The sequence below is a fragment of the Rhinichthys klamathensis genome, unplaced genomic scaffold (assembly GCF_029890125.1).
Source record: "Rhinichthys klamathensis goyatoka isolate OS25496 unplaced genomic scaffold, OSU_Roscu_1.1 h1tg000331l_1, whole genome shotgun sequence".
Classification (NCBI taxonomy): Eukaryota; Metazoa; Chordata; class Actinopteri; order Cypriniformes; family Leuciscidae; genus Rhinichthys; species Rhinichthys klamathensis.
This window is the reverse complement of record NW_026606846.1, coordinates 938,789-962,580: the sequence shown is the minus strand read 5'-3', so window position 1 is coordinate 962,580 and position 23,792 is coordinate 938,789. Positions and strand designations below refer to the sequence as shown.

Sequence of the window (23,792 nt, the reverse complement as noted above, 5' to 3'; positions counted from 1 at the left end):
AGTGAGAGTGGTATCCCTGACGTGTGATGGTCCATCAACACATTTTTCCATGCTTAAGGACCTTGGAGCAGACTTGCATTTCACAAACCTGAACCCCAGGTTCCCAGATTCATCGCACAGCCACAGAAGGATCCATGCCATCTTAGATGTTTGTCATATGCTAAAGCTGGTACGCAACACCTTGGGGTCCTGTGGCATTATTGTAGATCCCTGTGGAAAGAGCATAAAATGGGATTACATCAAGTCTTTACATCGACTGCAAAAGGACGAAGGGCTACATCTGGGCAACAAACTGAGATCAGCTCATATAGATTGGCAAAGTCAAAAAATGAAGGTAAACCTTGCTGCGCAGACCCTAAGCGCCAGTGTGGCAGATGCCCTCCAGAGCGACACCTGCAGCTCCCCCAGTTCGCTGGCTGTGAGCCAACATGTCAATTCCTGGAGACATTTGACCGCCTTTTTGATCTGATGAATTCCAGAAATCCCATCGCCAGGGGATTTAAAAGTCCCCTGGCCCGTTAATGAAAACAACAACATGGCTTTCTTAATGGAAGCTTACAATTACATAAGTGGATTGAAAGAGCCAGGCATTTACGGACGACCCCTTGTTGAAACAGCCAAGAAAACTGCCTTCCTCGGCTTCCTGGTGGCAATAAAAAGTTTTAAACAATTATATGACGCGTATGTGAGACCACCAACATCGCAGTTACAATATCTGCTGACCTACATATTTAGCCAGGACCACCTTGAGCTTTTTTTTTTGCTGCCATTCGCTCAGCTAATGGATGGAACAACAATCCCACAGCGAGGCAGTTCAAGTGTCAGCAGTGAGACATGCCATCAAAGCCAGTGGCAACTGCTCTCCACTGGACAGCACAGTTCTACTGGAGGCAACACCTTCTGATATGTTGTCATTTCGGCGAAGCGATATGCAACCTGAAGCAGAAGAGAACACAGAAAGCTACATCACTGCAAGCCTTCCCAGTCTGTCCATGTTTAAAGAGGCTGTGGTCGGATACATAGCTGGCTTCGTAGTCAGAACAGCTATGAAGAAGATTCACTGCCCTACCTGTTTATCAGGACTCAGTGTACAGAGCTCATTCCAAGATGAGTTTGGACACACCCTCATCAACGTGAAGTCCCGAGGTGGACTTATCAGACCATCAGACAGTGTCCTAAAAATCTGTAAAACAGCTGAGAGGAGTATTCAACAGCACTTACTCACAAGGCACATCTCAGAATTGGACAGCAAATTTAAAACCAGGCTATCCACACAGGTTCTGAAACTCCATGGTGGCTCTGCATTTAAGGAACTTGAGGCACACATCTTCATATTCATATTCACATAATCATATTTTCTTTCTCATTAAGTACATTGCAGACAGCTACACCAACATCAGGCTCCACTTCCTTGCAAAGGAAACATCTGCTGCATCGCACGGCAAACTCCTGCGCAAAACTCTGGGCAAGCTTGTTCTGCACAAAAATCAATAAGATAAGATTAGAACAGCTTCAATTTCCAGCAATCTTGCCGGCATGAATTCACTGAAGATTAAAAACAATTAAACCTCCAATTTTAAACATTGACCATGTCTGTCTCTCTCTCTCTCTCATTTTGAAATGTAGTTATATCCATCTAAAAAAAATCTATTTATAATAGGTCAAAAACAAACAATCAAATGTCACTACTATATAAAGCACTGCAGTTTTACAACCAGTCTACTGTAATGTAGAAAAAGCAGCAAGAAATGGCAACATGAAAGATCTGCACTCCATCACAAAGATGCTGTCAGGGAAGTTCTGCAAGCCAGGTAGGCCGGTGAAAGACAAGGAGGGAAAGATATTGAAGGGGGAGGAACAACAAATGGACAGATGGAGGGAACACTTCGAAGAACTGTTGAACAGACAAATGCCAGCAAACCCGCCAACCATCAATCCAGCAGCAGAGGATCTACAAATAGACTGCAGTGCGCCCACCAGAGAAGAGATCCGCAAGGCAGTAGGCCAGCAGAGGAACGGCAAGGCAGCAGGTCCAGACAGCATACCAGCAGAAGCATTGAAGGCAGACCTGGAAACAACGGTAGAGATACTGTTCTCGTTGTTCAAGAAAATCTGGGAGGAGGAACAGGTGCCCACGGAGTGGAAGGAGGGATACATTATAAGCTACCTAAGAAAGGCGACCTCAGCAAGTGTGACAACTACCGAGGGATTACGCTACTGTCCATTCCAGGGAAAGTGTTCAATAGGATTATCCTGAATAGAATGAAGGACCAGGTGGACACCCAACTCCGTGACCAGCAGCTTCCGGAAAGACAGATCCTGTACGGATCAGATCGCCACCCTGTGTATCATTGTTGAGCAGTCACTGGAGTGGAACTCTTCCCTCTACATCATCTTCGTAGACTACGAGAAGGCTTTTGACAGCCTGGATAGGAGTGCCCTTTGGAACCTTCTCCGGCATTATGGTGTGCCAGCCAAGATCGTTAACATCATCCGAAACTCGTACGACGGTATGACCAGCAGAGTGGTCCATGAAGGGAAGCTTACGGAGACCTTCGAAGTGAGAACCGGGGTTCGTCAGGGATGCCTGCTCTCGCCCTTTCTCTTCTTGCTAGCCATCGACTGGATAATGAAGATTACAACAGCACGTACAAGAACAGGAATCCAGTGGAGACCCTTCACACAACTCGACGACCTGGACTTCGCGGATGATTTGGCCTTGCTATCCCACACCCGACAGCAGATGCAGGAGAAGACAAACAGCACAGCTGCCACCTCCGCTCAAGTAGGTCTGAACATCAACAAGCAGAAGACAAAGATCCTCAAGGTGAATAACACCAACAACGACCCGGTCCAGTTGGACGGAGAGGCGTTAGAAGAAGTAAAGGCCTTCACCTACCTGGGCAGTGTCATCGACAAGCAGGGGCTGACGTCAAGGCACGAATATGTAAAGCAAGAGCAGCCTTCCTACAGCTGAGGAACATCTGGAGCTCAAAGGAACTGGGCCTAAGGACAAAGGTCATTCAACACCAACGTCAAGGCTGTCCTTCTCTATGGGGCAGAGACATGGAGGACGACAGTGGCGACAATGAAGAAAGCTCAGACCTTCATCAACTCCTGTCTGCGAAGAATCCTCCAGATCCACTGGCCAAACACCATCAGCAACCAGGACCTTTGGCAGAGAACCAATCAGCTTCCTGCAGAAGATGAGATCCTGAAACGACGCTGGAGATGGATTGGCCACACGCTCCGCAAGCAAGCTTCCAACCTCACCAGGCAAGCGCTCACCTGGAATCCCCAAGGCAAAAGGAAAAGAGGAAGGCCAAGAAATACGTGGCGCCGAGATCTGGCAGCTGATACCAAAGAACTTGGATACACCTGGAGCCAAGTGGAGAGAAAAGCCCAAGACAGGGATGCCTGGAGAGCTCTTGTTGGTGGCCTATGCCCCAGGAGAGGTAGCAGGCATAAGTAAAAGTAAAGACTGTAGGAAATGTTAGGAAAAGTATCTGCATTGCCATACATTGTACCATACCTTCAACTGACTGAGGCAAAAACCTTTTTTACAAGCAACATAATTTAGGTATTCTAATGATCACATTTTTTTTATTACGATATAATAATTTGTTGTTACGATAACTTATTTGTCCCCTTGTCTTAATAAATCGTGGACACGTTGAACTTATTCCCTCCCTCATTTTGATGTAACGAATTACAACGTGGCCACAATATAGTAAAACGACGGATAAGTTAAACGTGCTGAGGTATTATTAATTCGTGGCCATGAAACAATATTCACCTGAATATTCACCAATTCACAAAAATATAGGACTTTTGCATTCACCATTTAATTATAGTGTCATCATCTTTATGCACCAACTGTTTTTCTTACCTGTTAAGATAACTCCTCAGTGAAGGCCGAGTCCCGTCTTATACCGTCTATGCCGAGTCCGACTAGCTTCTTCTTCATTCAAAGGGCAAATCCCAAGATAAAACACGTCATTACCGCCTCCTGCTGTTATTAATAAGCAATTTTTAATAAGCAGGAATAATTTTCGACTTTAAACAAATATCCATTTAAATGTTTAGGGTGTTTGCGTTGTAAAAATGTACAGGGAGACTTTAGATTTAAAAACGGTGTCTCGTTATGCAATGTTTTCTCAGTCAAATCATACAATTTCCTATCGATTCAATAGAACACGTGAGCTCACTAGGGAATACCAATATGGCAGCGCGGTGGCTTCACTGTTTATGACGTCATGAGCTATCCATAGATCAGTGGTCGACTCACTAGACTCGACTCGCGCTTGACAGATTCATTCTAGTGTCTCAGCGATTGGAGTGTGTAGTAGTGTGTGTGTTTGTGTGTGTGTAATAAATAAAAATAAAAAATGAAACCAATAATAATAATAGGCTTATACAAATATTAGAAATATAAATGTTCAGTGAATGGATTTAAAAGACTGTTGGATGGGACAGATAGAAATGTACACAGCATATTCTTTTAACATTTATTGATAACAAACTTCATTCGAATGCTGCTATAGGCACCATCACACACAATATAATAGGCAATGTTAATATAATTATTTCTAAATTCCTCTCTTTTTCTTACTTAAAAATAAATATTATTAGGCCTATAAATTTCTGATAATTCCAGGTTGCTATGGTCACGCAGGTGTTTTACTCATTTAATTTAGATGATTTCAGTAATGGGGGAATGTAGTGTCTGTGTATTAGTCAGGAGATGGCGCTGTAGGCCACATGTTGTTTCCTATAAAAGCTGTAGAGTAAGAGTTGGAGTGTGTTGCTCCTGCTGGCCATGAAAGCTGTGTCCCAATGTGAAGGTATATATATATATATATATATTTATTATTTAAGGTTCAAATGTTCACTTATATATTACCTTGATGCGAAAATAAACCAAAATAACCAGTGGTGGAATGTAAAGAACTACTTCGTTAGTATTCACGTACAAATGTGAAGTACTTTTTCCCACACAGGACAGCAACACTACAAATTATGTTATTTTACAATATGATGCATTGTTTTACATTAAACTACACAAAAGTATATAGCTTAAATGTATCAACCTTGAAAATATTCAGAAGTAAAGTGCAACATGCGCAGTAATATAAATGCAAAACCATCATAAAATCCCTGACAAGGAGTTTTTTCCTGCAGAATACATACCTTTACTTTTACTCTTGATACCTTGATAGTACATTAGAGTATGCAAGATAATTTTGCTTAACAAAGGTTTGAAATATATGACTAGTAGTTTTTCCCCCTATGCAGTATTAGTGGTTATTAAAAGTACTCTAGCGTAAAAAAGTTTCTTAATATTTTTTCCATGAGTCAGCCCTGCAAACCTGTTGGTAGATAACTTAGTGGACCGTGGAAATGTCCACTCAAACACTCAGAGACCATCGCGGAACCATGTGTCCACTGAAAGAGCAGATAAGACAGATCGCCAGCTCTCTAGACCGATGCCAGAACCAGCAGAAGCCAGTCTTTAAACTCATCAACTGGGTTCAGAGATGATCACGCCTCTATTGTGGTCGAACTGTTGAGTCATGTTTCCAGACCTCAACAGTGAGATCACAGCTATAAAAAACACTACGGAAATCATGTAATGTCACACTAAGAGCACAGCCCAAACACACCTCGCTGTAAAGACAAATCTATTTATTATTAAAATTCTCATCATTTGGCAATGGGAACCCAACATATTTTTTACAGTTCCCATCCCTAATCATTACCTCCTTTGTTTCTGCAACACTGACTGCAGTCTCATAATTAGTGCAAGCTGACAGGTAATTCGCTGCTTAAGAAAATAGATGATTTAAAGAGATGATCGAAAAGAGTAAAACTGTCCTGTGGTGTAAAAAAAATATAAGTAAAGAAATATATTTTCTCAATCATTCTTTCAAGAAGAGAAAACAGCCTGTCCACCCTCTTCCTACTCTCTTGTGCTCTCCTCGCCTCTGCAGTCCCATGTCTTCTCTAATCAAGTCCAAAAACTCGTCCTCTCTGTCTCGCCTTTTTCGTGGTATGGTGCTGCTGGTGCTGCTGGTGTTGGTGCTGGTGCTGCTGGTGGTGGTGCTGGTGCTGCTGGTGTTGGTGGTGGTGCTGGTGCTGCTGGTGTTGGTGCCCTCGGCCCAGCCCTCGCACGCCTGAGCTCTACTGCCATATACCGAAGACAGTTTCTGACCTCCGGCTGAAGCGAGGGAAATGGTCTCGTTCGGCTGTGGCGAGGACGATGCTATGTCAACGAGTGCCTCTGACCCGGGTGCCTGGTCGGAGGTCTTTACAGAAGAGGCTAGCTCCACCCTGACCTGTTGCAGGGGCGGATCTACCGGGGTGGCAAATGCCACCCTAAAAGAAAGCCTTGCCACCCCTGCTGCCACCCCAGTTGGCAGCAACGAATTAAAAGTTATGGCCAATTTGACAATTTACGAGCGCGAATCTCCCATGTCCGACTGCAGTGAATTCGCTACGTGCATAATATGACGACCGTTGACATTCATAGGCTACTTTAGTGTGTGGGCAAATACTTCCGGCGAAAACTTATGGTGATCTGACCGCGAGAGCGGGAGACAGCGAGAGCAAGAGACAACAGCGACCGAGTTCCATTACCAGAGAGATAAGTTGTCAACCCGACCAAATTTTTAAATGCATATCATTTTCAGTGTATTTCACCTGTGCGTTTCTATGCTTTATATTACTGCATTTATTTTGTGCAAGTGAGATGAGTAAAGCACATCTGTTTCATATATCATGTATCTGTCTGGTGTTTATATGCAGTAGCCTAACTTACGGTATTCCACAGTAAAACGCTCAAGTTGGGTGCTCAACAAAATAATATATTAAAAAAAAAGGGAAAAAAGGTCGGCACACCTTGGCTCCAAAAGTTAAACGCACCCCTGCCTTTATACTCACACAGGGCTGGACTGGCCATAATATTATAACTATTATTATATAGTAGTGTAATGTAGACAGACACTATATCACAACTAAAAGAGTTTTGAGTTTTTCTTTGTTCAATTTGCACACTAAATATGGGTTGGAGCTCTTTATTTTGAACTCTCAGAGTCAAAGTGCACCAGATTGATGTATTTTACATTAAAAAGCACAACATTTTCTTACGGGGGTGCATGCCCCCGAACCCCCCTAGAGGGACAGAGGTGCACTCACCGCAGATTTCCCAAAATCCTGTAGGAAAAAACGCTATTGCTATACCAATGCAGCTTATAGCTTGTTTTAGCATTCATCACTGTGGAGTAGGCCTATAGTTCAACTTAGTAGTTATTTCATCTGTTAACTCTTACTCACTCCTATTCACTTGTTATGACATTAGTGGTTTTTATAGGAGTTGGTATACATATTCAAGGGAGTGCAAAGTTCGGTTGTGTTTATGATCATATGTAGTGGGCCAGTCTGGGCCAAAATGCCCGGGCCGATTTTTTGTCCCAGTCCAGCACTGTACTCACAGGTGACCCCAACCCCCCATACAACACAAAAAAAGATAGAAATAATAATACAAATAATGCCCTTTTGTAGTGTGTATACATACGATTTCTCATCAAACTGTGCTAACTGTGATTAAATTCAGTATATATATATACGTCTGCCATGTTGCCACCCCTCAAAAATTCCTGGCCCCCTCTTGCCACCCCATAAATATTTTTCTAGCTCCACCCTGACCTGTTGGGATGCAGAACTCTTTCCTCGACGTGAGCCGCCAAACGGACGTCCCGCAAAGACCCACCTCTTTCTTTCCCGGGCAGCACACCTGGCCCTGTCCGCTGCTGAAAAGGTCACCCAGGGAATTGGCCCGAACCGCTGCTTCGGCAGAGGCCACACAAGAAGTTCGGCTACTCTGTGAAGCCGGCCCCTCATCAACTAGGACGCCCGGCAGATAAAAAGACGCAGCATTCCCGATGTTCGTGCCAGGAGGAAAAGAGCGCGGTCTGTAAACGACGGAGGACCAGCGACAAAGAGAGCGCATTCTCGCTCAGAGTTCCCTCGGCGGCCAGCGGAGAACCTCAAGAATGTTGGTTTAAGTGTTGACCGATGTTTTCTGTTGCAAAAAACATTCTGTGCCTCATCAAAAGAGCTCTTTTCCTCCTCTGACTATCGCCGTGTGACTATTTAAGCGAAACCTCTCCCCCGGGAGATATTTGGCAGAGTCACGCTTTAAGGCCAATAGAAGCCGACAGAAAGAGAGATCGAGACGAACGGGAAAAGTAAGAGAAACCATGTATGATGTGTCCCAGTGATGTGGTGTAAATGGAGAAGAGGAGGGGTCCAAGCACTGAACCCTGGGGAACCCCTGTGGTCAGTTGATGTGCTTTGTATACATCGCCTCTCCATGCGACCCTGAAGGAGAGTGAGAGAATGGGCTTCTGTGAACGAGAGCAATGCAGTCTCGGTTGAATGCCCTTTCTTGAAGACAGATTGGTTGACATCCAGCTGGTTATTCTGAGACAGGAAAGATGATACTTGGTTGAAAGCAACTCGTTCAAGTGTTTTCGCTATGAATGGTAGGAGAGAGACAGGTCTGTAACTCTCTATGAGTGATGTATTTAATGTTGTTTTTTAAGCAGTGGAGTTACTGCTTGAATGCTGTAGGGAAATGCCAGTATGGAGGGAGGCGTTGGTGATGTGTGTGAGTGGTAGAAGTGTGGGAGAGATGGCTTGTAGAAGGTGTGAGGAGATAGGGTCTAGAGGATGACTGCAGATTAGGCACAAACTCGAGGAACCATGTGTCCACTGAAAGAGCAGATAAGACAGATCGCCAACTCTCTAGACCGATGCCAGAACCAGCAGAAGCCAGTCTTTAAACTCATCAACTGGGTTCAGAGATGATCACGGCTCTATTGTGGTCAAACTGTGAGTCATGTTTCCAGACCTCAACAGTGAGATCACAGCTATAAAAACACTACGGAAATCATGTAATGTCACACTAAGAGCACAGCCCACAGACACCTCGCTGTAAAGACAAATCTGTTTATTATTAAAATTCTCATAATTTGGCAATGGAATTTGGCCAAATATTTCTTTCTTAAAGTTAAACTAAACTAAAATAATCGTTAATGGAACCCAACATATTATTTTACAGTTCCCATTCCTAATCATTACCTCCTTTGTTTCTGCAACACTGACTGCAGTCTCATAATTAGTGCAAGCTGACAGGTAATTCACTGCTTAAGAAAATTATGATTTAATGAGATGATCGAAAAGAGTAAAACTGTCCTCATTTCACAAACAACAGTCTATTTTAGCCTATTATGACCCATGTCGGAAGTCCCTTTTAGGATCGTAATGGCTTAGATCAGTACTATTTCACAATGACAGTATGAAGCCAGAGTCCAAATTAATCTCTGAGAGTTTGGTCTGTTTTCTCTCCTGAACTCTTGACAGTGTATGTGTCTGTGGTCTTTATTTTAATCTTATTTTCAATTGCTATTCACATTTTACTATTTTATTTCAGTAAACAACTTAAGGTTTCTATTTCACTTACAAGACTTTGTGTTTATTTTAGTCTGTTCATAAGCAGACCAATATTGAGATAAGGGTTTATTGAAATAAAGTTAATAATATTCAGAGGCTACTTAGAGAGATCTAACAATAAACTAACCCAGGGCCGCTCCCGCTTAAACCTAAGGGAGAGGCGCTACATGTGTATATGTTAAAGTGTCATGAACCATGTAACACACATTTTGGCGCTGTCACACTCCTGACAATCTGAGTGTGTAAATCATTGATATTTATTGACACAATACCACAGTGAAGTGTCTTTACATGTGTGTTAAACATGTCTGAGAAGTGCATATTGTGAACCGCACTGCAACACACATCTGCTCTGAACACAAGGATATTCTTTTGCACACGAGAGCATTACTGCTAGTTTCACTTCCTTATTTTAGCAGTTTCCTGCATGGTAGGCTCAAAAAGACTCATTAATACTCACACTAACTATTATGTATTACGATACAATACAAGCTCATAAAGAGATATTATCATATTTGTAACAAACATCTCAGGAAAGGAGACTTATTAAACACGACTGCAGAGGTTTATTAAGAATATTAGTAGCAATCATTCAAAATGAACAAAAGATGCTAAAAACAGGAATGAACAAGATACAATAATCCTCAGATCATCTCCATCACACAGAACAGAGAGACGATTATACAGTCTGAGTCTGTCCATTACTGTATTTAATATTATATTTACAGCAGTTTACATATGAAGCACAAGAAAATGACTTTCTACACTGTAGGCAAATATATCCATAAAACCCATATAAATGAAAATAAATCTGGTCTTTTATTTGTAAAAAAAATTTAATCTAAATAAGTGATCAGACTTTTTTTCCCCTGTTTTCTGAGAAGAAGAAAATAAACCAATGAACAATCCTCTGAGTTTCTGCTATTGTAAATATTGCTGCAGATTCTGAACTCATCCGTGTTTTATTGTAATATTGTGGGCATCTCTATTTCCTCCGGGCGCTTCGAGTCCTTCCTCCCTGCAAAATAAAAGCATTGCCTGACCTCTCGTATGTGTTTCTCATGATTGCAGATGTTCAGATCAGATGAGTGTGAATCTTCAGATTGTGTGCGGCTCAAACTCACCAGCTCTTCTTGCACAGATGATCTGAAGAAGAATCACAGTAGGAGCAGCAAACACTGCAATCTCAACAATACTCACAATCACTGCAGGAAACATGAGAGGAAGAAGAGAAACTGGACATGACTGAAGTCAAGGGTCTTCATCTATCAACAGTTCTTGATGAAGCATTTACAGACTGACTGATAGTGTAATGTTATAAAGCTGTCAGTATAAATGAACGTGTCGTACCTCTGTATAATAATCCAGCAGTTTCTGATGCGCGATCAGCTGGATCTGTGGATCACGTCTGTTAGTTCAGTTCAACACATAATGCCACATATACACAACATCATCATCACATAATAATGGAGCTTCACATCACAGAAATGAGGAATATGTGCTCGAGTCTGTCATCATTATCTTCTTACTTCAATCTCAAGCTGTCAGGAGGAGAATGGCAGTAGTGGAGAAGAGAGGTGTTACTGTATCATTTATTCCTGGTTTATATGAGAGTGAAACACAGTTGAGCTGCTGCAAATAAACCTTCAGCTTGAATGAGTGACATAAGCCTTATAATTCCTAAAACCGGCCTCCTACATGGGTCATACTAGGCTTTAATAGACTCGTCTGCTTTATGCAGTATATCATGTGTGACCCATATAGGACGCCAATATTGGGAATTATGAGGATTGCTTTAGAGACGCTCATGTAGGAGATTTACGTTGAGTTTATGCTGAGTTACCCTTTAAACAGGAGCGGAGGGAGTTACCATGGAAACGGGCGGCAACTCAACTGACAAGTTGCAAAAACTCTGTCTTTCCCTTTCAAGGGAACTTCGAGCTGCGTCAAACGCTGTGGGAACGCCCCTGCGTTGTGCGTCATGAAGCACGTATGGAATCAGCCCAATGGAGAGACGGAACGTCATAGGAGGGTGACGTCATCGACCAGGAAACTATAAAGCACCCCAAAAACACAAGCGCATCAGCTTCTGATAGGCCTGAAGGAGCGCTATATGTGAATCTGTCTGAGATGTAAACACTGTCTGTCTTTACTATTTGCTAGGCAGGAGTTATCACATTTACACCACACAAACAATTTTGTATGAGAGACTATGGCGAGCGAACAGAATTAAAGAAGTGTGTTCCTCCCTGCTCGCGCTATCTAACGGGCGGGGATACACACGTTCTTTGTGTTGTTTGTTTGGGAGTGCAGGATGCCCAGTCAGCTCTCGAGGGGGCTGGCTGCGAGCATTGCGAGCGTCTGTTATGGACGCTCCGCTCCCGCCGGGCGCTCTTTGAGGAGAGTGCTCGGTGCGCGCTCCCCGCGGTTCGAGTCCCGCTTCTGCCGAGGCTGAGCGGCGACGCTTATCGTGGGGATCGCAAATGGATCTTTCAGCGGGGTTAGAGACGGGCTCTGCCTTATCTCTGCCTTTACCTGTTAGATCCAGTGTCTCAGCCCGGTTTGGAAGCACGCTCTGCGGTTTCTTCCGCCCGGGCTGAGGCACCAGTACTGCAACTATCTAACGTTAGTTATAAAAACTAGGAGATAAAAATAGCAGTATTGACGAGGAGATGTGGAGGACTCGCCACCTAACACTCCCGAAAGCGAAGAGCTCATGGAAGTTCTCACTCGAGCTGTATCAGAACTAAGCATTGAGTGGCCAGTGGCTATAGGCAGGAGTCTGTTATTAAATCTAAGTTAGATGAAAGATTTCTCCCTTCCCGTGTGCAACCTCCATGCCGGTGCTTGCCGTTTTTTTTCATGATCTCCATACTGAGGTGTCGAGATTATGGAAGAAGCAGGCTTCATATATATTTTTAGCCCCCAATCATTCACATATTCAGATTTAGCGGGGGCTAGGGTTTTGAAAAGAAAAGACGGCGCTTTGCCGCGGGTAGAAGAGACGCTTGCGAGCTTTCTCTCTTCCGAGGCTGCATTGTCATTTAAAGCACCGGCATTATCTTCCAAGCCATTATGAAATATTTCGGCTTTGTAAAGTGTATTTGGCGGCAGGTCAGGCTGCGTCGTGTCTGCATACAATGTCTATATTGCAGGCATATACCAGGCTGATTTGCTAAAGGACGTGAGCGTGAGTGAGGAGGCAGTACTGACGTGGTTCGAGAACTGCGTCAGGCTGCCGATTTGTGGTAAAATGATTTTTTTTTTTCCAACATGAAACAGAAAGAGAAGCTTTCTTTTAGATGATCCTCTCTCCCCTGCGGGGTTATTCAGTGACTTAGTTAATACTGTCATTGATAATTTCAGGAAGAAAAGAAGCAGGCAGCAGCTTTTAAAAGGTTTCTTCCATTAAAGGTTCACGTCCAAGGGGCTGCTGGGCGGGAGCAGCCCCGGCCGTCCACGAGCTCATCGCATAGGCGCATGTAGCGGGTATTAACTCACTAATGGACCAGACAAATAAAATCAGAAGACTGCTTGGTACGAAAATGGAGGTGGTGGTGGTGATGCTGAGAAAACAGGCAGAGACAGAAGGTAGGTTGAACCTTAAAAGGTAACTTTACTTTTTGTATTTAGTGATCCTTTCTCTTTTGTATTTTCTTTTTTTGTTTCCTCAATCACAAAATAACAATACAAAACAACAGAGGAAATAAATATATACAAAAAACTTATATATTGCCTGGGTGCACCCTCTAAATAACTTTTTGCATATCAATAATCACAATTGCACTCACTGTATCCAAGTGATCGCAAATGAAAGAAAAAACAAAAACAAAACAATCACCAGTGGCCAAACACATTAACCACTGCTTCCAAGAAATATCAATTGGAATATTGATCAATGTTATATTTTCACAATTGTGTAAACACAGTTACTGTTTCAGTCCCAAAAAACAAATATCAGTCTCTGAAAACGTGTACTCTTACTTATCCGAGCAGGTGAAACGGAATAATGAGACGGAAAACTGTCCTCTCCTCTAAGTTCGTGATCTCTTCAGAATCGAAGTGGGAGGCTCACCATCAATTGGGGAAATCCATCTTGGAAAAACAATTCACACAGAAAAAAAAAACCTGGCCTGTTCATTCACTTTTTTTCCTTTTTTTTTTTCCACAGGCGCGCGCAGACAAAATGGCGTCAGCAGTGAACTCTTAATACACCATGCGGTCTGACACAACCACACGAGTCAATGTAAACTCTGAAGTGCCCGATTGACAATCATAAAAGGTCATCTACTATCTTACTTCTCAGATTTTTTCCGTTTTTATGAGCTTTGAACAGTTTAAGAACTATATCAGTTCAATTGTAACACTCTCTCGTCAGATTGCTCTAGTCAGATCAGATATCTCCGTCGCTCTGCATCTGTTGTCTAATCTGCGCAACGCTATTCGTAAGCAAGGGGCGGAGCCAGCAACCAAACGCTCCGATTGGTGGATACTCATAACTTAACTCAATTCAGATATATATTTATATTATTTTGTATAGAATTTCACATTTATGAATAATCATAATATTCAATTCAAGCAACATAAAAATAAATAATATCTGTAAAACAACTATTTAACCTGGGTTACACGCAGCAAACCAGAGTATCGCGTCTCGCGCTCCCCCTGCTGGACAGTGGGACCAAACGCGGCACTCTCAGCCAAAGCTTTTTGAAAAATAAATATAATATAATATAATATTTATATATATATAAAAAATAAAAAAAAGCAATAGAACTGTTTTGAGGACAGTTATATTGGCTATGCTGAGGGCGGTCCCCACCGAGGGAGAAAGGTGTTCACCTCTTTTTACGGTGCCCATTCTTCCTCGGTGTCCTCAGGGGCCTGTTCTGCCAACCCCGCCTTCATGCCGGGGCGTAGACGGTCCCAGCGAGTGCTTTCCCGAGGGACGCTCGCTCCCTCAGAGGAGGGTCTCAGAGCGGTCAAACCAGTTGTTCCCTGCCGGTGCGCCATTACAGGGCGCTGTGTTTGCTGCTCAAATTACACCAGAGACCAGTCTCGAGAGACTGGTACCCTTAGTAGAATTTGTTTGGCAGAGTGGAAAAGCCTTCCAAGAATATCTCAGTGGGTCCTGCAGACAGTAGTAAGAGGTTATGCGATCCAATTTAGGTGTCGTCCACCGAAACTCAGAGGGGTTCTGCCCATAGTGTGGGCCCCGAGCAGGCTCTGGTAATGGAACAAGAGGTGAAAACGCTCCTTCAAAAGGGGGCCATAGAACGGGTTCCTCCTCCCAGTTTGGAGCTAGGTTATTACAGCCGATATTTCATCGTTCCAAAGTAGGATGGGGGGTTGCGTCCAATTTTAGATTTGCGCCTATAAAACCGCTCGGTAGGGAAGCTCAATTCAAGATGTTCACTATCAAGCAGGTCGTGTCACAAATCAGGTCCGAGGGCTGGTTTGTCACGATAGATCTAAAGGACGCTTACTTCCACATTTCCATACCTCCACAACACAGGAAGTTCCTGAGGTTTGCCTTCGGGGGCGAGGCGTACCAGTACAGGGTTCTTCCGTTCGGTCTAGCTATCTCCCCGTACTTTACGGAGCAGATGGTGGTTCGACATCGAGATGTCGTCCTCGCGCATATCAGGAAGTTGGGGTTGAGGCTGAACGCGAAGAAAAGTGTTTATCTCCTTCCCTGGAGACCACTTTTCTGGGCGTTGTTTGGGATTAGGTCACCCGCATCGCTTCGGTTCTTCAGCCTTGAAACAGTAAAGATAGGCCAGCTACTCACTGTAAAGCAGTTTCAGAAACTGTTGGGTTTGATGGCAGCAGTGTCCAACGTTATACCTTGGCCTGTTGTACATGAGACCGCTGCGGTGGTGGCTCAGGACCAAGGGATTCTCCCAGTGGGGAAATCCACTCCGCATGATCAAAGTCACGCGGCGCTGCCTTCGTGCTCTGGTCTTGTGGAAAGAAACTTGGTTCCTATCCAAAGATCCTGTGCTAGGGGCTTTTTTGTCGTCGCGTAAGCTAATGACGGATGCTTCCCTCACAGGGTGGGGGGCGGTCATGAGTGGTCGTCCAGCCCAAGGTCTGTGGTAGGACCATCATCTGTCATGGCATATAAATTGTCCAGAGATGTTGGCAGTGTTTCAGGCTCTGAAACACTTCCTAGCAGACCTGAGAGGTCCTCATGTGCTAGTTCAGTCAGACAACACGTCGGTGGTCTCTTATATAAATCACCAGGGGGGCCTGCGGTCTCGCCGGCTTTACAAGTTGGCCCGTCAGGTCCTCCTGTGGTCCCTAGGGAAGTTACTATCACTGAGAGCAATGCATCTTCCTGGGTATTTGAATGTGGTAGCGGTCTCCCTGTCGAGGCAGAGGCCGAGGCCGGGGGAATGGAGACTCCACCCCCGAGGTGGTGGAGCTCCTTTGGTTGAGTTTCGGTCGCGCCGAGGCGGACCTATTCGCTTCCAAGGAGATATCGCACTGTTGTCTGTGGTTCTCCATCAGTTATCCAGCCCCTCTGGGGTTGGACGCTATGGTGCAGCCGTGGCGAGGTCACGTCTGTACGCTTTTCCCCCGATTGCTCTGCTACAAGGAGTTCTGGAGAGGGTTCGCCAGGACGGGGTCAGCCTACTATTAGTAGCCCCGTTCTGGCCGGCCCGAGTATGGTTTGCGGACCTGGTTTCTCTCCTGGACGGCTCTCCTTTGGAGCTCCCGGTCAGGAGGGATCTACTCTCTCAGGCGGGCGGCATAATATTTCACCCCCGCCCAGAGTTATGGAAACTGTGGGCTTGGCCTCTGAGGGGGCCCAGCTTTTAGATTCCGGTCTCTCAACCGAGATTGTTGAGACCGTCCTTCACTCCAGAGCTCCATCCACGAGGAAGCTTTATGCCTTGAAGTGGAAACTTTTCACTTCTTGGTGTGGAGAACACCTGCAGGACCCAGTTAACTGCCCAGTGGGTGCAGTGCTGGAATTCCTGCAGAAGCGCTTCTCCACAGGGTTATCCCCCTCCACACTAAAGGTGTATATGGCGGCACTAGCTGCTTACCACGTCCCTTTCAGTGGAGTTTCTCTTGAGAGACACCCGCTTATAACTCGTTTCCTCCGTGGCACTTTGAGGCTGAGGCCAGCGGTTCGTACGAGGGTGCCGACCTGGGATCTGGCCATTGTAATGGAAGGTCTTTCCCCAGCTCCTTTTGAACCTATCGAAGAAGTTCCTGAGAAGTTTCTCACTTTTAAAACTATCTTTTTACTTGCTATCTCCTCATTAAAAAGAATCGGAGATTTGCAGGCTCTGTCGGTTTCTCCCTCGTGCCTGGAATTTTAGCCTGGCATGGTTAAGGTTTTTCTGCATCCTAGACCAGGGTACGTTCCTAAGGTCCCTACTAATGTTGTTAGACCTACGGTTCTGCAGGCTTTCTGTCCTCCTCCATTTATGTCATCGGACCAGGAGAAACTTAATTTACTCTGCCCTGTTAGGGCGTTAGACGCTTATGTCCACAGAGCTGCCCTGTGGAGCAAATCAGAACAACTATTTGTATGTTTCGGGCCACCCAGGAAAGGGTGTCCTGCGTCTAAACAGAGAATGAGCAAGTGGGTGGTTGAGGCTATCTCACTTGCTTATGAGTCGGCTGGTCAGCCTTCACCTTTGGATGTTTGAGCCCACTCTACTAGGAGTATGGCTGCTTCCAAAGCTTTATTGTCGGGGGTTTCCCTGAGTGATGTTTGTGATGCGGCTGGATGGTCTTCACCGCATACTTTTGTTAGGTTCTATGACCTAGACTTAAGTTCTACCCCTTGGGCACAGGTGCTCTCGTCCTCTGTGCGCTAGTTCTCACATGACGGTCACTTGGTCCTATGGCGACGGGGGTATTCGCGTTCCCACAGCGTTTGACGCAGCTCGAAGTTCCCTTGAAAGGGAACGTCTCGGTTACGTATGTAACCCTAGTTCCCTGATAGGGAACGAGACGCTGCGTTGTTCTGCCATACTCCCGGAATTCCCGTTAGCGCTTCCTTCAGGCCTATCAGAAGCTGATGCGCTTGTGTTTTTGGGGTGCTTTATAGTTTCCTGGTCGATGACGTCACCCGCCTATGACGTTCCGTCTCTCCATTGGGCTGATTCCATACGTGCTTCATGACGCACAACGGAGGGGCGTTCCCACAGCGTTTGACGCAGCGTCTCGTTCCCTATCAGGGAACTAGGGTTACATACGTAACCGAGACGTTCACTGTTGTTTTCACGGCTTTCAGTTTATTCCCTAAAGTTACACAAATAATACACACAACTGTTCCTGACACTTTCTTACATGTAATTGATACGCTTCTGTTGAATATTTCGGTTACAGAAATGGTTTAGTGTCTTTGAAAAAGTCCTTTAGCATCTTAGCCGTTAGGCTAACTATAAGAGGTAGGCTAACTATAGACTTGATGAGCTCTTATTTAGAAAAGTTTGTTCTTTGAATCACATCCTATGTGTAAATGAGAGGTTTTTACAGTTTTGCAAGGTTGTGCTGGTAACTTGTCAATGGATGAATGGTATGCTCACACATTATATTAAACTCATGGCTCCCAGCATGCATTGCGGCATTATGTCACACCACACAACTCTATATAGTATGATATTGGACTTATTTTGAGATTTTTTAAATATATTTTCTCCAACAGCCCAAGAGTTCCCCAGTAGTGGACACTCGTGCAACATTAGCGAGGGATGAGCATAAAGAGTGGAGGTAAACACAGCCTCGCCCTGCGTCTCAATGTCCACACTATCCTTCCTAAACAGTGTGTGAGATTAAAATAAGTGTCCCAAAGCGTAGTGTGTTGAAGAGTGTGCCAGAAGTCCTCGGATGGTCTAGTTTTCCTGGTGTGTTTTCGATCCGTACTCACTATAACGGCTGATATTACCCACAACCCATTGCGCTTTGGAGGAGGATTTGGTTCAAAACTACAAACATGAGTAAAAAGTGTAAAACAAAAACTACAAAACATGGCGGATATGCGCGACCAACGGTGAGAGGTTTAGATAAAGGTTTGAGTGACTCATCAAAGTTTAACCTGCTAATAAAATATTTATTTCATGTTATTCCTTTTATATTTCATCTGCAATAACAATTGTTGCAAAAAAAATTGCAATAACAACTTTTGTAAAGATCCGTTTGGCCATTAACTTATAAATGCATCATTCTGCATTAATATGAGGAGAGTCTCCGCATGACAGACCCGCGACTGCAGATCAACGCTTCTGCATTTCTCTACGATACAGTAGGAAATTAAATGTGGAGAATTTTGTCTTTGATAAGATGATTGACAGGTCCGTTTGTGTGACAGGATGAGTGTAACTAAACGAAAGAGAGCAACCGTTAAAGACGCGATTGTATGAAGTGATAGTGTGTCCCAAAGCTTGTGTACTCTTCTGCTACACGCTCAAAAGCATCTACTAGTTTATTCCCAAAAAGAGTAAATACTTTTAGGGCGTAGTATAAGTAGACGAATTGAGCATTAGAGTAAATAAGTGAAGTCGGCCATTTTCTCTTCAGTTTCATCTGAGCTGTTAAAAAAATCTAAATATTGAGAAAATCGCCTTTAAAGGTTTCCATTTCTGTTGGCGATTGTGCTGCAACCACTTACAAAAATAAAGTTTTGATATATTTAAGGTAGGAATATCTTCATGGATCATGATCTTTACTTAATACCCTAATGATTTTTGACATAAAAGAAAAATCGACAATTTTGACCGATACAGTGTTTTGTTGGCTATTGCCACAAATATACCCGTGCGACTTAAGACTGGTGTTGTGGTCCAGGGTCACATATGTTAAACTTGTTGCTGAGCTCATTACGACTGTATGGCTTATTTTGTGTTTCTCTGGGTTTTTTTTGTATATTTGTTTTGTTTACTTTTACATGTGTGTTTTGTGGTAATGTTGTGACTGGACTAGCAGTATTTTATGTGTGTTTGGTGTTGTTCATGTCTCTACAGTGAATGCACTGCATGGATGAGCTCAACATATCGTCTTCATCTGATGCTTTCTGGGAGAATCGAGTGAAAGAACCGGAGTGTGATATGAACACACGACTCGCACTGTTTATACTGAACATGTCATAGAATATGCATAAGTGCGCTAATTACACACACCATAAAAGTCCATGAAATGAAACTAAAACAACAACTCAATGTGACAATCATCCTGTAGAATATGACCGTCATATGTTGATGAGTGAACACTGAAGATAACTCTAGCATTACGCACTGAAAAGCACTGATGTGAGAAAGACAGTGATGATGTACCTTTAGAAACGTGTGTGTTTATAGTTGAGGAATCCCAGTGGTGTAGTCTAGTTTTTTGTAGTGAGTATACTGTGATATACCAGCCCAACCCCACCCCCCCCCCCCCCCCCAACCCCCCTTAAAACATTAAGCACAAATAAAAATTTACTTTTTAAAAACGTGAGTGATATTCCTTTAAAATTATGTTTTAATAGATTTGATTATTATTATTTTAAAAAGTACATCTTACTATGCAATTTCTTGCATAATTCCCTCGAGTTACTTTATTTCTCTCTACAAACTTTTATTTTGGTGGGTTGTAAATTAAAGACATTTGAGCTTCTGTGTGTTTTAATAAACTATTATTATTATTATTATTAGGCCTACTTGAAGTATACTCTACTGTGCAATATTAATATATTTCTGTTATATTTTCATCAAGTTATACAAAACTTTGATTTTGACAGGTTGTCATGAAGACTAGTTTGTGAGTGAGTGTATATGATACGAATGAATGATGATAGTTTTATCAAATGAAATGGTAAAATTCTTGTGATGTGACTCTCATAAAAGCTCTGCGATGAAGTTCAAATGTGTGCATGTCCTCATCATAGACGCTGAAAACACAACGCGTCACGCGCGCTTCAGTGTGTAGTAGAGCACACATTGAGCGCTCATTCACAGAAACACGCAGAACATGCTTTAATATTCATAGACACTTAATACATATCGAGATTTGATTCATTGTATCATTACTTTTGATTTGTTCATTCAAAAATGGCCAAATTGCGCGACGTTACGCTTTACAGCTAAGTTACATTATTTTGTTGCTGGATTCCGCGATTCGATCCGTGTCGCTGCGCAAACACAGACGTCACGGCGGGCGGGCGGGCGGCGGGGTGAATTTATGAATGAAAGTTCTTTCACAAAACGATGTTGTTACGAATCCTCACGCTTTTTAAAGAGGGTATACGGAGATCTTTGACATTTCCTAGTGGGTATACGGCGTATACCTGCGTATCACGTAGACTACACCACTGAGTGATCCTGAGAGTGTGTGATGTGGACTGGATTCACTGCTGTCGTTGAATCAGCTTGAGCTGTGAAGATCAATGTTAGTTCAGATGATTAATACTGTACAATATGACCATCATATTTTAACTTTGATCATCACATCACATAAAGAGTGAACAGGTTGGACTGTTAATTCACTGCAGTTCATTAGTTTGAAGCAATGCTTTGAGTTCCTCTTCTGTGAGAGTCAGAGAAGCTTTTGTTCCCTCAGTTTGTTCTGGTTCAGTGATACTGATAGACCTCAGTGTTCCTGACATTATGAGGCTCTTCTAACACTGTTTTCTCACCTGAATACTTGACAGTGTATCTGACTGAGGTCTGGAGTTGCTTTCTGTGAGTAAGCTGACATCTCCACTCTCTGTTGGCATCTTCATCCAGGAGTGTTGTAGTCAGAGTGATGAGACAGTGATCTGGAGATGATGATGATGATAATATCTGATATCTGGAGTCTGTCTTCAGATCAACACCAGCCTGATTCACCCACAACAGCTCAACTCCCGCAGAACGGACCCAATCATCACAGGAGAATCTAGTATATAAATACAACTGACAGGAGAGAGTCACAGAGCGGCCTGGACTGATCTCAGTCTGTGAGGATGAAGATGAAGATGAAGATGATGATGATGATGACGATGATGAAGACACTGAAACTTAACACAAGACACAAATCACAGACTCTTCAATCATCATCTGAGTTTAAAGGGAGAATCTGCCCTTTTTAAATTGACCACATAATCATAAACTTACCATGAAGAACATGCAGATAAACATCAGCATCAGGTCCTTGTTGTTCTCCATTCACATATTGTCTGCATCTGTAATATCCATAATCTTCTCCTGTGACGTTCTTGATGTTCAGAGAGCAGTCAGACTCCAGACTCAGTCTCTCATGTCTCTCTGTGTCTTTATTCTTTATCCCTCCAGTAATCAGTTTAACTGCTCCTGAATGTCTGAATATGTTAGAGTAGATCCATGAAGTTGATTTGCAGTCAGGAAGAGCATTATTACAGGACAGAGAGACATTTACACCAGAACTGATGAACACACAATCACTCCACTGGTGCCTGAAACACAGTATATCTCAGTCATCATTATGATAAAAACAGAAGTTAAATCATGATATTTTCCTCACTGTTGCTCTCGACTGCATCTGAGAGTGTTAAAGCTCTGTTGTAAAGCCCCAGTTTCGGCTGCTCTGAGTTCGATCGCTCTTTGAGTTGTAAGTTGATGCGAGCGCGGATACATGGAGTTACTGGAGCAGTTTTGCTTCTAGACGGCGAGGATGTGGACCATCAGTGCTTTTTCTCCCGTAAGTCTGATAAACATCAAGGGAATTACTCGACAGTTGAAAAGGAAACTTTGGCGTTGTTGTTTTTCTTGCAGTTCTGTGAAGTTTCCTTAGGCTCTTCCATCCGGCCCACTATTGTCTATAGCGATCACAACTCCCTTGTTTTACTTTCCCGTATGTATAATGCTAATCAACGGCTGATGCGATGGGCTTTATTTGTACAGAGTTATAACCTTGAAAAACTATACCTGTTCCGGTTTCATTTATTTGTACTTTTGGTTATTACTTATTAGCTTTGTTAGTGTGTTAAGATTATCATGTGAAACCAAATTACTTTACTTTCCTTTATTATTGAGTATTTGAGAGCGGTAACGCTGGATAGAGGAAAAGGGAAGTTTTGTCGCGTGACGTACATCGGCACACTTAGTTCTGGTGTATTTAGTTTACACACACTAGGTTTATAGGAGCATGTGCCATTCGCTGTCATTTCTGTGTTGATAGATAGAGTAGGGAAGTGTATGACGTCTCGGACGATGAAGACTTTTCTTTCTACATTTTTCTTTTGTATTAGGTAGGTTTAGTTGAAACGGGTGAGAAAGATCCTTTTGTTTCATTCTTTTCTTTGTGTTGGCACCGTCCAGTTCCCTTTCGTAGTCACTCCGAGTTACGTCGGATGACGGAGAATGGGGGTTTCGCCAGAAAGCCTATCATCTTCGAGTATTAAAAAACGAGCCTATGGCAATGAAATGCCATGGGTCTGCGGAATTTGCATAATGTATCTCCGCCCCACCGCGTGGGTATTTAAGGAGAGACACCTGCAACAGCAGATCATGTTTTCGCTTCGGAGCCAAGAGCATCTCTTCACTCCACAAGCCAAATCCTGAGTTTTCTTCAGTGACTACATCTCTTCGAGACGAGCGAACTCTCCGGTGTTGGTGTGACGGCGGTATCCAGCGAGTTTCACATTGCCTGCGAGCTGAGCAGTGGTCTGCCAGTCTGTGTGTTCTCCCTGGTCGCTTCAACATCCGCGGAGTTTTTCCTCTCACTAAAGAGCTGCACGCGGCACGTCTTTTTAAAGACGCGTCTTTCTAAAGACGATCTGCCCATGTTTTTCTGAGTGTGGTATTCTGATAGATTCAGCTGATGGGCGCGAGCGCTGTTTTGAGTGTTTGGGCTTTGATCACGCTCAGACAGCGCTCGTGGGTGTGTCACGTTCTCTCTCTGGGAACGTTACCATCGCAATGTAACGGTCGAGACTCGATGAGCTCAATGAGTGAGAGTCCCCTCATCCACACCCCGATCTATTTTTCTCCACGTGAGATAATACTTCGGCTGGTGGCCAGGGTGACCTAAGACGGCAGGTTTGGAACTAAACCGATGAAAAATTCCTCGGTCCACACCCCGTCTTTCACATTGCAACCTGCGTGGTCCCAGGTGAGTTCGCCGGCCCGCCCGCGGGCCCGCGGTCTCATTCGGTACCCCGGCTGATGAAATCATGTATCACCGCATCACTAGGTGAGCTGGAGTCCTCTAGAGATGATGGCTCGTCTGTGCTGCCGTCCTCGGATGTGCTAGCATAACGAGTTTGATCCAGAGTGCACAGCTATGCTTCCCGGGTGATTGGTTTTTGGGGGTGGCGAACC

The 23,792-nt window shown here is 43.7% G+C and overlaps 1 protein-coding gene, 1 long non-coding RNA gene and 1 pseudogene across 2 annotated transcripts; 1 reads left to right on the top strand and 2 right to left on the bottom strand.

Annotated features, from left to right (window-relative positions):
* Positions 1 to 785: 785 nt before the first annotated feature.
* On the top strand, positions 786 to 3,472 carry LOC130106017 (uncharacterized; annotated as a pseudogene).
* A 6,917-nt stretch (positions 3,473 to 10,389) lies between these two features.
* LOC130105999 (uncharacterized) lies at positions 10,390 to 19,838 on the bottom strand. The gene is made up of 4 exons (XR_008809690.1): positions 19,809 to 19,838; positions 10,864 to 10,902; positions 10,638 to 10,718; positions 10,390 to 10,531 (listed from the first exon to the last, which is right to left on the bottom strand). It is a non-coding gene; the product is annotated as an uncharacterized LOC130105999 (long non-coding RNA).
* A 978-nt stretch (positions 19,839 to 20,816) lies between these two features.
* Positions 20,817 to 22,273, bottom strand: LOC130106016 (uncharacterized). The gene is made up of 4 exons (XM_056272212.1): positions 22,200 to 22,273; positions 21,609 to 21,925; positions 21,149 to 21,505; positions 20,817 to 20,887 (listed from the first exon to the last, which is right to left on the bottom strand). Exons 1-4 carry the CDS (start codon positions 22,271 to 22,273, stop codon positions 20,817 to 20,819), a joined length of 819 nt encoding a protein of 272 aa, XP_056128187.1.
* Between the last annotated feature and the right edge of the window lie 1,519 nt (positions 22,274 to 23,792).